At 35.9% G+C, this 14,173-nt stretch overlaps 1 protein-coding gene across 3 annotated transcripts in view; it reads left to right on the top strand.

The window, feature by feature from the left end:
- SOCS5 (suppressor of cytokine signaling 5) overlaps positions 1-13,584 on the top strand; it is a 64,754-nt gene extending 51,170 nt beyond the window's left edge. For 2 of the 3 annotated variants that reach the window (XM_011935876.1, XM_011935877.1), the window contains exon 2: positions 9,439-13,584. In XM_011935876.1, the coding sequence (XP_011791266.1) occupies positions 9,451-11,061 (1,611 nt within the window). In that variant the 5' untranslated portion in view covers positions 9,439-9,450 and the 3' untranslated portion in view covers positions 11,062-13,584. The remainder of the gene's footprint in view (positions 1-9,438) is intronic. The other variant, XM_011935878.1, reaches the window with a different exon arrangement.
- The last annotated feature ends 589 nt before the right edge of the window (positions 13,585-14,173 follow it).

The raw sequence follows: 14,173 nt of genomic DNA, 5'->3' as shown, positions 1-14,173 counted from the left end.
GCCAGTGAGAGCTTGAATTTGATTTTAGGTCCCGCTAAATCTAAGGCTTATGTTATTTGTGTTATACCAGTCTGCCGGTAATGCTGGCCAAATAAGAAACATTTCAATGAATGGTATATTTGTTAGTATATTATATAAGATATATTATATAAGAAAATGAAGCATAACTTATTAGGTTTTTAGGCTTCTCTAGTGTACGGTATCTATAGAGCAAAATTTAAATTGTGGTAGTGTTTTATAGACTAAAAAGGAATCAGAAGCCCCTCCAAATGAATAAGGACTGTGTTCCTGGACCTTACCCAGTACTGCACAGATTAGCTATCATTAGTTTTTGTGGATGAGCTGTAGAGTCAGTGAAGAAACATTTCAATGAATGGTATATTTGTTAGTATATTATATAAGATATATAAGAAAATCTCCATAGCGTTTCTTAGGCTATGATATGGAAATTGGAGTCATGGATAGAACTTTCACTCTGGCAGATACTGTATGTAGGAAAATGACATTTGTGGCATGATCCAGAAGAACTGAAAGAGAGAAGTATTTTTTAAAAGAGAGAAAAGCTGAAGATGCTAGATAATACTGGTAACATTTTTAAAACCTCTCTGTCTTTTGAGGGTCTCCTACGAGCCAAGCATTTTATGTATATTATTTCTATCGTCACATCCAACCCATAAGGTAGATGTTATCCTCATTGTACCAAGGGGCAAATTTAGGTTCAGAAATATGAAGAAAGACATTCAAGGTTCTAGCATTCTTAAATGGTAATACTGGAATTCATCCTTTCTGCTCCTGCCTCCCAAGTGTTTGATTATTTCATTGTCTATCTGCTTTTCATTCTGGTGCCCTAAGCAAAGCATAGGCAGTATCTTACAAGAGATTTGGGCTTAAGAATAGGATTTCTGCTAGGCCTGGCGTGTCCTCCTACATGATACTAGAAGTTAGAATTCTGTGGATGGATAAAACTTAGGAACTGGAAATGTAAAATTAAATACTTTTTTTTTAATTAGAAAAAGAAATAGCCCTAACATTTTCTTTTTTGGAGAGTAGGATTGTAGGGACTATATAACACATGACTCTTAATTTGGTTCTGTGTCTTCTTTTTAAAAATGGACCACTATATTAATGTACAGAGAAAAATGTAAGAACTTATTAAACTCCATCCCTTGAAATTAGGCATATGATTACAAAATACATTCTTAACTGACCATATAATTAAAAGTAGTATTCAGAGAAGCAGTAGAACTTATTAATATAGAACCATTTGTTAAAATAGTACCAGAACATTTCTGAGTGGTATACAGGCCTACACAAAGGGTTGTGGGTTTAATAGTTGATAGGCATATAGAGTAGAGATACCAAAACATTGTTGGTAGGCCCGTGAATATACTTGAGATTCTTTTGGTCAGAGTATTGTTTCATTACAATTAAAATGGAATAAGCTAGAAATTTTCTTTTGAGTCTGTATGTGCTACCTCTGTCAAATTTTCATGTTGGAGTGATGCTGAGTTTGTATAATAATTTGAGATATATTCCATCTTTTTATGCTCTCCAATAATTCAAAATATGGAAATGATGTATTCTCTGAAGTTTTAAATAACTTAATGACACTATAGTACTTAGACTTAGAATTAATATACAATTTTAAAATTGGCTAAAGAGGAGAGAAGCTGAATAGACTAAATAATAATAGAAGAAATTGAAGTCCAGGTTGTTATTAATCTCTCAGATGTATGGGTTTCTACATCTATAAAATTGAGATAATTATTACTCGTAGGGTTGCTGGGAAAAGTAAAATGCTTATGTCAGAGCCTGGTACATTGTTAGCCCCCAGTAATGTAAATTGTCATCACAGCCATTACTATCATCATTATTACTCTTTTTTCAAGATTCAGCTTTTTTCCAGAGTTTTATTTCTTTGATTACTTACTTCAAAGACTCTTAGATTTACTGTTAAAAAATGTAATTGCCAGAGGTTTATCTCTTTTGCTAGCCGATTCCATCTCTGACATAGTTTACTTAAAAACAAAATACACTTTATAAGAAATAAAAAGGAATGTAGACACAGACATGGAAGAGTTTTTTTTTATCATTATTATTATAAGAGAAGATTATGTACAGGTTTTGCATAAAAGAGAGCATGTGGAAAGATACTCACCAGAATATTAACAGTGATTATCTCTAGGTGGTGGGACTTAAAATGAGGGTTAGATTTTTAAAAGTATTTCTGGAGTATTTTAGTTATTCTGTGTGTATACTATTTTTCTAAGGAAGTTTTCTATTTTATCACTTTATGCCCTAGTGGTCATCCGTTTACTTTATGTACTTAAGATCATCTTCTTAGAGTACTGATCTTCAAACTGTTCCATAGAATGACTACTAGATTTGGTAAACATAATCTTAAATGTTTTATGTAGTACATCAGGGGTTGGCAAACTATGGCAAATGGGCAAAATCTAGCCCACCACTTGTTTTTGTACAGCCCACCATGAACTAAGAATGGAGTTTACAGTTTTAAATGGTTAATGAAAATCAGAAGAATAATATTTTGTGACAAGGGAAAATTATATGAAATTTAAGTGTCACTGACCATAAATAAAGTTATATTGACATGCAGCTATGCTTATTCACTTGCATGTCGTCTATGGCTGCATTCAGGCCACAGTGGCAGAGTTCAGTAGTTGCCATAGAGACTGTATGGCCCACAAAGTCTAAAACATTTACTGCCTGGCCCTTTAGAGAAAATGTTTGCTGAGCCCTGCACCACATTAGAGAAACCTATGTAGTTCAGTGTTTTTTTTTTTTTTTTTTTTTTAATCTTATGTTTTTATTCAGCAAGCGGGCATTACCACCCGAGCTCTACCTCCTTGTCTAATCAGCAGCAGCATTAGATGCTCATAGGATTCATCCCTGTTGTGAACTGTGCACAGAGGATCTAGGTTGCATGTTCCTTATGAGAATCTTAACTAATGCCTGATGATACAAGGTGGAACAGTTTCATCCTGAAACCTTCTTCCATGAAACCAGTCCCTGGTGCCAAAAAGGTTGGGGACTGCTGTTTTAGAAGCCTCTGAGTGCCTCTTCTAATTCTCTACCCTTCCCTGTAATAGGCAACCATTATCCTAACTTTGCTGACATCCCCTTGCTTTTGTATCTTTATTATATATGTATGTATACCTAAACAATATATTTGGGGATTTGCTTGTTTAAAAGGTAAATTGTTTCATAATGGATATATTCATCTCTTATCATTTCTTTCTCTAAGCATTATGTTTTGAGTGTTACATTTTATATTGATGCAGGTAGCTATAGTTGATCATTTCTGCTACCTAGTGCTCCATTATATGAATGTATACTAACGGACTAATTAGCATTTACTTACATATCTCCATGACAGCCACAACAGCAACATTTTAAAAATTCAATTTGTTGACTCTCTTCAAACCCCTAACTGACAAAACTGTTTTATTTCATGTTTTCTCTCTCTGACACAGCATCTCTATTCCTCTGTTTGCCTAAGCTAGACTCCTAGTGTCATTTGCGGCGTCAGTCTCTCCTCATTTCTCATTTTCAGTTGATCTTCAATCCTATAGATTAGACATCTGAACATCTTATAGTCATCTCTACTGTCACCATCCTAGTCGGGTGCTTACTTGGACTCCTGCGGTAGTCTTCAGTGCCATATCAGCATCCACCCTTGCTCTCTTGTCACGGATTATGAGGCCTACCTCTCCAGCTTCATCTTGACACACTTCCCCTCACTCACTGGGTTGTGTTAACTTCAGCCATTGTTCATGCCATGCTCATTCCTGCTTCAGGGCCTTTGCAAATGCTGTTCCCTCTGCCTATAGAACATTTTCCTGATTCTTCTTATCCTTCGGGATAAAAGTTTGAAATATCTCCTCCTCAGTAAAGTCTTCCTTGCTCCCCAACCCCGAAACTAGGTCACGTTTCCCTGTTATCTTTAGGACTTTGTTACTTGCTACTCAATCCTGGTACTACTACTATAAATTTTAATTATGATTGTTGAGGAAGACCTCTTACCTGATTCAGTCAGAACTAGTTGTCTATAAAGTCTAATAAAGCAATAAATCATAGAAGGGATACATACCTTAGTTTATTCTAATTTTAAGAATATAATTATGTTCATTTGCCAGTCTTTTGATTAAGGAGCTGTTATTGGAAAGAGGTTTGATCCATACCCCAAGAGACGGTTCTTGGACCTTGCACAAGACAGAATTCAGGGTGAGTCAATATAGAAAAGAGAAAGCAAGTTTATTAAGAAAGCAAAGGAATAAAATAATGGTTACTCCATAGGCAGAGCAGCAGCATGGGCTGCTTGACTGAGTATACTTATGGTATTTCTTGGTTATATGCTAAACAGGGTTGGGTTATTCATGAGTTTTCCAGGAAAGGGGTGGGCAATTCCTGGAACTGAGGTTTCCTTAACTTCCTGACATTGCCGTGGCATTTATAAACTGTCATGGTGCTGGTGGGAGTGTCTTTTAACATGCTAATGCATTATAATTAATGTATAATGAGCAGTGAGGACAACCAGAGGTTACTTCAGTTGTTATCTTGTTTTGGTGGGTTTTAGCTGGTTTCTTTACCACAATCTGTGTTTTATCAAGGGTCTTTGTGACCTGTATCTTGTGCCAGCCTCCTGTCTCATCCTGTGACTTAGAATGCCTAACCTCCTAGGAATGCAGCCCAGTAGGTCTCAGCCTCATTTTACCTAGCCCCTATTCAAGATGGGGTTGCTCCAGTTCAAACACCTCTGAAGGAGCCAAGGCCTTTTCTTTCAGAGTAGGTCTACTAGTTGTAGATCCATATTATCTGTATTGGGGAAGCCATGCCCATAATGTATCACATAAGATTCCAGTTTGGATTTTTTAAGTAGAACAAGAATTTAGGCTCTTCAGATGAATTCTTAGTTTAGAATCCTTATAGATCTTTGCAATATTTTTTCCATTTCTTTGAACTATTTTCTTGGCCTATACCTAATTCAGCAGCATAAGTATTTCACTTTTATTGAGTATTTCAGAGTCATTTAACTTTATAAAACTCCCCACTCTTCCATACTTCATTACGTTACTTAACATTTAATTAAATCACACGGTTACAATAATATAAATGGTATGAACAGGTTTGGAACCAAACACAACTAAAAGTGTAACTCACTGCTGGGAACCAGAAGTGTCTGGGTATACTAGATTAGAGGACTCGACCTTTTTTTTGAGTGTACATGGTCTACTGCATTAACGTATTATGTACACTGTAACAGTGTAACTCTGAGGTTGAATTATATGTTTGTGTTTTACTCACAAAATAGCAATTTTATATAGTTCAACCTAATATTAAGTAACAGTATAAAGGATAAGTGGCCATCCAATTAGATAATAATAGATCATGTCACAATATGATGTGTAAATAACAATCAAAAATAAATGATGTTTAAAAAGCCAGGTGATTCTTAGATTCTTTTAAGAAGCTATAGCTATTACAGCCACACATTCCTGAAATTCTGGGTCAGTTTTACTGTCAAATGTATTATCTTTTTCTAAAAATTGTCGAAATGCCACCAAAATATCAATCAGAACTTGTCTCCTAAACTGCCTCTTGTGCCTGAATTTGATGCAGAAATACTTTTAATCAGTCTACCTGTCCCAATTTTTGTTACTGTAACTGAAGGACTTTCTATTGGAAAGGTGTTATGGCTAAGAAGTCTAGATAGACTGAAGAAGAGGAAGGATTTGAGTTGTCACATTCTTCCTCTATGGCATTCAACGTTAAGAATATAACTGTTATGTTATAACTGTATATTTTAAGAATATAACTGTTATAATTATGTAAGTACAATAGTTCTCTCTCAATGTATTCTTAAAACACATTAAAATTAATTTATTTCTCATAAAGCATGGGTTAAGTCCCATTGAAATAAACTCCTGGGAACTATTTCAATTATTTTGTTTTGTGTAAATTTTGTAATAGATACTACTTGGCATTAAGAAGGGCCATTGACTGTACTATTTCATTTTTATATATGTAAATTTATGTAGTGATGGAATTTGACCTAATTTTCCATAATTCTAATTTGTAGCTTATCCAGTTAAATAAAATTTTTCAACGAAAGCTATTTAACTTCCAAAAGCATTATAAAATCAGTTTTAAATTATTATTCTTTGGGGGAAAGAATAACTTTTTAGAAATTTGCTTTGGATAGTTTTCAGAATAGCTAAGCATGTGTAGAAATCTAAGAGATTGTAATGGATGATAAACTTTTATTCTAGAATCAATGCAATGGAAATTTTATACTTTTTTTAGCCCTATATAATTTTATATAAAACCATAAAGTAATAGAGTTGTAATTTAGATCTCAAAGGGTTTCAGCTCTGTCCTAAACACATTTCTAAAAATTTAACAAAACAAAAGAGCTTTGAATCTGACATTGTTAATATCAAGATAGTTGAAATGCCTTCCTGATTGTTATGTCGACTAGTCTATGAATTACTGGTGAGTATTTTTTCCTTCCTGATATTAAAACTGCCCATATCACATTTCACATGTCAAGAAAAATCAACTGTCTTTCTCCATGGAGTAAGACACAATCTGATAACATGCTCCAGAGTAAGAATACAGAAACATCTAACTTTCATGCTCTGTGAAACTGAACCAGAGGGTTCAGTGTTAGAAACTGCCTTTTGTGCCTTGGCAAGTACAGATGTTTTCTGCATATCATACTAATTCATACAACTTATAAAGAGCTATATAAGGAGATGAGTGGTTTTAGGTTAGGTCACTTTTTAAAAGTTATTTTTTGGGTATAATTTGCTTGTCAGAGAATTATCTTTAGATAGCTACAAAATTTATAAACACAGAGAAGAGAGTTAAATTCTTGAACTTCTTGTGTCTAGAGTGATGTGGTTTATCTCAAATAGGTAGAGTAGGGTCAGTAAACTTTTTCTGAAAGGGGCTAAATAGAAAATATTTTAGGCTTTGCAAACTACATGTGGTCTCTGTCAAATGTTCTTTGTGCGTGTATGTTTTTTTAATCCCTTTAAAAATGTAAAACATTTTCTGAGCTGGGATCCTTTCAAAAACAGGCCATGGGCCAGATTTGGCCTTCAGACTTTGGTTTGCCGGCCCTTGCTGTACATCAATAATGTTCAATACAAATGTAACCTGAGTCACATATGTTACTTTTAAATTTTCTAGTAGTCACATGGTGGGTGGTGGTGCTATTTTTTGTTAAGAGTCTTGTAGTGGTATTTGTCCTTCAAACTACAAATATGTGAATTAGGTAAAAATAAAAACAAACTTTAAAATAAATGAGAAGAAACCAGGATAGAAAGGGGCTAGGATATTGGAAGAGAACATCTACAAAGACAATGGAGTCACCAAGAATATGGCAGGAATTCGGCTGTATTAACAGGACTATGGGCAAAGAACTGAAATCTTAATTTAAGAAGAAGAATAAATGATAACAAGGCACATGAAGTTCAAATGGCATAAACGTCATAAAAAGGCTTACGAGACAGATTTTTGCAAGACAGAGGAGGCCGTGTTCTAAAATAGACGTTGCTGAGATTTAACAGTTCTGTCTAATACATTTTATTATAATATATGCCAACTACCATGCAAACTTCATATGTGCCTGACAGTGTGCTTTTAATAAAGAATTAAATCATCTGAAAGTACATTTTATGATATCATGGACATAATTTTCTGTATTGTGTTTCTATTAGTCCAAGAGCCCTTTCTGTGAGAAACTAATGGGAAGATCTACAGTTCATTCTAAGAAAGTTTATTCTCTGTTATTCTCTTATTCCTAGTCAACTTCTTGAAAATATAAGCGTTTATGACAAAAATAACTAGTCAAAGTTCAAGATCAGCCAAAGTTTTCTGCTATCATAATGTGACAAAAACCAATTGAATTTTAAGTTTAGGTTTTTCCATTTCTTCTAATGTTGACTTGTAGTTACTGAACTAGACAGTGTGCCTGTTGATATTGTAGTCTTAAAAGAATTTATTTGTAAAGTGTCATACACTGCTTTAGTTTTTTTTTTTTTTTTTTTGAGACAGTCTCGCTCTGTCGCCCAAGCTGGAGTGCAGTGGCGCGATCTCGGCTCACTGCAAACTCTGCTTCCCAGGTTCATGCCATTCTCCTGCCTCAGCCTCCCGAGTAGCTGGGACTACAGGTGCCCGCCACCACGCCCGGCTAATGTTTTGTATTTTTAGTAGAGACAGGGTTTCACCGTGTTAGCCAGGATGGTCTTGATCTCCTGACCTCGTGATCCACCTGCCTTGGCCTCCCAATGTGCTGGGATCACAGGTGTGAGCCATCATGCCCGGCCTAGATTTTTTTTTTAAGGAACAAGAATAAAGATGCCAAATTGTATGTTTTTGGTTTTTGTTTTTGTGATTACTATAGTACCATAGCCTTTCTTTCTATTACTCTATTATAATTTCCAAACTCTTCCAGGATTAAGAATTGGAAAGCTTAAGACACCTTTCCTGGCCGGGCGTGGTGGCTCACGCCTGTAATCCCAGCACTTTGGGAGGCCAAGGCCAGTGGATCACCTGAGGTCAGGAGTTCAAGACCAGCCTGACCAACATGGTGAAATCCCATCTCTACTAAAAATACAAAAATTAGCCAGCCGTGGTGGTGCATGCCTGTAGTCCCAGCTACTCGGGAGGCCGAGGCAGGAGAATCATTTGAATCTGGGAGATGGAGGTTGCAGTGAGCCGAGATCTCACCATTGCACTCCAGCATGGACAACAGAGCAAGACTTCTCAAAAAAAAAAAAAAAAACACCTTTCCTAAATATTACATTCTTTCTTTTCTACTCAAACTGCTTCTTCAAAATCATGGATAAATTTGATGCATTACAGGGTGGGAGGGAAGATATGGGTTTTTCACAAGTGATGAACCTGTAAACCTTAGAATTGCAAGGAACTGGTTAAGTGAAATTGGGAAGATTGCTACTAATGAAAGATTGCTACTAATGAACTAATTTTAATGTGTTACAAAATGTGGTCCTGGTTATAACTTTTGAAAAGTTGAATACAAATGTGTTTCAACAATATGGAACATATTTTGCCTTTGTAATATTCAAGTTACGGAGACAGGTTGAAGCACGGGAAAAAGAAACCAGAGTTTAAGAGCGTTTATTTCCTTTCACCTGAGTTCAGAATATTCTGCCTGAAAGGAAATGGGAAGTAATGACTGGCTTGAACAAGGTCAGTGCCTAAAAGGCCTGGTGGCCTTCCTGCTGCCCAACAGAACACACACCTCATCACTTCAGCACAGCAGTATAGGTGAACTCTTGGCCAGTATCACTGAAATTCTGAACGGAAAGGGACGTGGGCACTGCCTTAGCTACCTTCACATGCTACTCTGATTAATTTATTTTTCTCTTTTTCCTGTTTTGTCTTTAGATTTTATAATCAATGGATAAAGTGGGGAAAATGTGGAATAACTTCAAATACAGGTGTCAGAATCTCTTCGGTCATGAGGGAGGAAGCCCTAGTCAAAATGTGGACATGAACTCCACCAGATGTTTGTCTGTCAGAGAGAAAAACATCAGCATAGGAGACTCAACTCCTCAGCAACAAAGCAGTCCCTTAAGAGAAAATGTTGCCTTACAACTGGGATTAAGCCCTTCAAAGAATTCTTCAAGGAGAAATCAAAATTGTGCCACAGAAATCCCTCAAATTGTTGAAATAAGCATCGAAAAGGATAATGATTCTTGTGTTACCCCAGGAGCAAGACTTGCACGAAGAGATTCATACTCTCGACATGCTCCGTGGGGTGGGAAGAAAAAACATTCCTGTTCTACAAAGACCCAGAGTTCATTGGATGCTGATAAAAAGTTTGGGAGAACTCGAAGTGGACTTCAAAGGAGGGAGAGGCGCTACGGCGTAAGTTCTGTACACGACATGGACAGTGTTTCCAGCAGAACTGTAGGAAGTCGTTCTCTGAGACAGAGGTTGCAGGATACTGTGGGCTTGTGTTTTCCCATGAGAACTTACAGCAAGCAGTCAAAGCCTCTCTTTTCCAATAAAAGAAAAATCCATCTGTCTGAATTAATGCTTGAGAAATGCCCATTTCCTGCTGGCTCAGATTTAGCCCAAAAATGGCATTTGATTAAACAGCATACAGCTCCTGTGAGCCCACATTCAACATTTTTTGATACATTTGATCCATCTTTGGTTTCTACAGAAGATGAAGAAGATAGGCTTAGAGAGAGAAGGCGGCTTAGTATTGAAGAAGGGGTTGATCCCCCTCCCAATGCACAAATACATACATTTGAAGCTACTGCACAGGTTAATCCATTATATAAACTGGGACCAAAGTTAGCTCCTGGAATGACTGAAATAAGTGGGGACAGTTCTGCAACTCCACAAGCTAATTGTGACTCGGAAGAGGATACAACCACCCTGTGTTTGCAGTCACGGAGGCAGAAGCAGCGTCAGATATCTGGAGACAGCCATACCCATGTAAGCAGACAGGGAGCTTGGAAAGTCCACACACAGATTGATTACATACACTGCCTCGTGCCTGATTTGCTTCAAATTACAGGGAATCCCTGTTACTGGGGAGTGATGGACCGTTATGAAGCAGAAGCCCTTCTCGAAGGGAAACCTGAAGGCACGTTTTTGCTCAGGGACTCTGCGCAAGAGGACTACCTCTTCTCTGTGAGCTTCCGCCGCTACAACAGATCCCTGCATGCCCGAATTGAGCAGTGGAATCACAACTTTAGTTTCGATGCCCATGACCCCTGTGTATTTCACTCCTCCACTGTAACAGGACTTTTAGAACATTATAAAGATCCCAGTTCGTGCATGTTTTTTGAACCATTGCTTACTATATCACTAAATAGGACTTTTCCTTTTAGCCTGCAGTATATCTGTCGCGCGGTAATCTGCAGGTGCACTACGTATGATGGAATCGATGGGCTCCCTCTACCCTCAATGTTACAGGATTTTTTAAAAGAGTATCATTATAAACAAAAAGTTAGAGTTCGCTGGTTAGAACGAGAACCAGTCAAGGCAAAGTAAACTTTCCGGTCCCCAAAGGGTGTTAACTAGGTCCGCTTTCATGTGCATCAGACAGTACACCTATAGCAAGCACACGTAGCAGTGTTAGGCTTTTTCATGCAGTATGTAAGCTTAGTGTTAGTATCTGTCAGATGCGACCTGCTGTTACTTATTCAGATAAACGTGGTGCCTATTGGAACACCAGAGGATAGAGCTACAGGTGTTAAGACTACAAAAACATTTTGCCGATTTCGCTAACAGTTTGGTTTTTAATGGCTGTAGTATTTGAGTGAGGCAACTCTGGGGCATTTGTTATGAAGAGTTCTATTTCTTACTGAAGAACAAATTGTTAATATTGGATGAGTATTTCAACAGTGTGACTAATGTTTGAAATTATTTTTTCTAAGAGTTTTTCTATAACCTTCCAAAAATAGTGATGTTTGTAGTTACTATAAATCAAGCTTTGGAAGTCCAAAAAGAATAAAAGACTGCCTTCCTTTTAGAAAAAAATGCAATTTTCTGGCCACAAGGGCATAGTGCAGTTCACTTACGTGTTGATGTAGTTTATAATCAGATGCCTTTTCTCTTCTGCAAAAGGTACTGTTAAGTAAAACAGGTTTTCTAAGTAGTCATTCTTAAAGTTTCAGACTTACAAAGCTAGTAGTAGAATTTTATTGAAAGGCCCTAGGTATTAATTTTTTAAATGAGTGCTTTAACTTAAAACAGGCGTTTGGAATAGCTGCTGCAATGTAGTCTTGCGTGTGATTTTTTTTTTTTTTAAGTTGATGTGCAGTCTAATTGTTGTTTCATAAAAGTTGGATCTGTTCCTATGCCCAGGATGATTTTGTGAACCATGAAGTACATGAGACTAGAAGATGCCCAAACAAGTCAGATAATAGTAACTACAATGGTTGCTGATGTTGAGATATTGTTGAACTGTAATTAATAATTTGGATGGCAGAATTTGTCTCTTTTTTGTAAACTCTCATAGCTGAATTGCTTAAGTATAATTTATAGAATTTCAGTGCAGTTAATTCTTAATGGAAAATCTGAAACCTAAATTGCAGATTTAAAAGGTACTGTACAACCATTATATCTGTAAATAACTTTACTTAGCACCTTTTTGTCACTTAGAATAATATGTACTACTACTTGAGTGAGCTCTTTTGGAAGTTATATCAAGTTCTAGTGTTTGCTTCTTAGTAACTGAACTGAATTTACAGTTCTGTCCTAGACATTTTGCACTACAGTAGCCGAATCCATTCTTGTGTCTTTTTGTTAATGTGCTCTGTACCACTGGTGAGTGCTCCATAGTTTCCTTACCTGCTGCTACAGAATGTTATTTTACATCCCTATGGCTATTGCCAAGGCTACAAAAAAGAAGAGCTATATTTGTATGCAACACTAACCCTTTGACTGCTAATGTATGTTTCTGCTTGCTGTGCCTTGTTATGGCTGCTTTTTTTGTGCTAATAAAGTATGTTTGGTGTTCTCCTTGTATATCTGCTGTTTTATACATTTGCAACAATTTCTCTTGTAAATGGAATGGTTTGGGGTTTTTAAATAAGCATTAACTAACAACCTTTTCATAGTTAATGCAGAGTTACTGTACAGTCTAATATTGACTTATCAGAATAAGCTAACTCTAAATTTAATGCTCTACATCTTATCAGTCAAAATTATATATACTGTGGAGCAGTATAGTTACTGCAAATTACTGTACAGTTTAGGTTATAACAGAAAACTGACAGAGAAGTAATAAATCTATTGATTTCTCTGCTTATAAGTGAAAGATTGAAGCTATCCAATGACATATTATAGTAAATGAGTATCTGTAACCTCCCACTGCATCAGAAGCAGGTTAAATGAAGTCTTGTGAATTTGTAATACATCAGTACCATTTATTGGTTTGGGGACCATCTTGATTAAAAATAAATGCCCAAAATGTAGAACTTTAACCAAAGACTTGTCCATTTTAAAGCAAAATGGGGATTGAAGGGACTTAGAATTTCTGTTGTTTCTAATTAAAGTCCCTGAAGATCATATACCAAAGTGTTTGAGAACTTCATCCAAACCTACTTTAAAGCATTATGTGCAATTGTTATGACATAATTATATCGCATAATTGTTGGGTCTGTTTTCTTGAGCTTATAATGTACCTGGAAAATAAACCTCTTGAGAAACAAAAAGTTCATACTGATTATTGGAAAAGGACTATATATGTGAGCAAGATTGTGTTTTAGAGAGGAAACTTGAAACTCCAAGAAAGCACTTGATGTTTTTATATGCTTGTAGCAAATTGATGTTCTAACTGTAGTTTTATAGAAAGTATTAATGCTTTTATGTATTTCAAAACTTTCATATGTTAAATGGAAATTGTTTTAAATGTGTTTGAGTTTATGTAAGCATGTATACACTGTGCTAAAAGTCACTTATGTTTCAGTTTGTGTATAATATTAATATGCAATTTTTGGTTTAAATTTTTTTCTTAAAATATTAGTGGCTTACATTTTCAAAAAGAAAAATCACCAGCATGAACTTGCACCTAAGTCTATATTCACTGTGTCCTTTTCTGAATCCCATTGTAGCCTGTCAACTAAATTTGAGTGTGTTATGGTCTTTTTAAAGTGCATTTAAATACAAACCAGGAATTTCTTTAGAAGTTGAGATACATCCTTATAGTTGAAATAATTAACCCAAGAAAAGGTTGCTTTGATTTGTACCCATTCTTATTCATTCTTTTCATTCCCTTCCACACACACACACATACATACACACTCACACAACACCCCTCTCCCTTCGCCTATATGTGTAAGTGTGTATGTATGCACATATATACATTTATGTTGTTAATATTACTTTAGATGGCATTGCCACCTGATACAAAAACATTTAGAGATCTTATCCTATAGATACTACCTGAAGAGTATTCTTGTACTATTCAAATTTTATTATCTGCACTAAAAGTTTAGTCTTGCTACTTTAGCCTTGTTTATAATACAATCACCTTACAAAGAGAAAGCGTTCAGCTGTATTTTCTTTTCTGGTTAAACACAGTACAAAATATTTGAAGCAAAACAGCTTGGATTAAATAGTTACTAAGAGTTATCATTAAATTTATGTTTCTTAGACA

This window comes from Colobus angolensis, unplaced genomic scaffold (genome assembly GCF_000951035.1).
Source record: "Colobus angolensis palliatus isolate OR3802 unplaced genomic scaffold, Cang.pa_1.0 Scaffold15, whole genome shotgun sequence".
In the NCBI taxonomy this organism is placed as follows: domain Eukaryota; kingdom Metazoa; phylum Chordata; class Mammalia; order Primates; family Cercopithecidae; genus Colobus; species Colobus angolensis.
The sequence above is the reverse complement of the archived record's forward strand: the minus strand, read 5'-3'. Positions and strand labels throughout refer to the sequence as shown.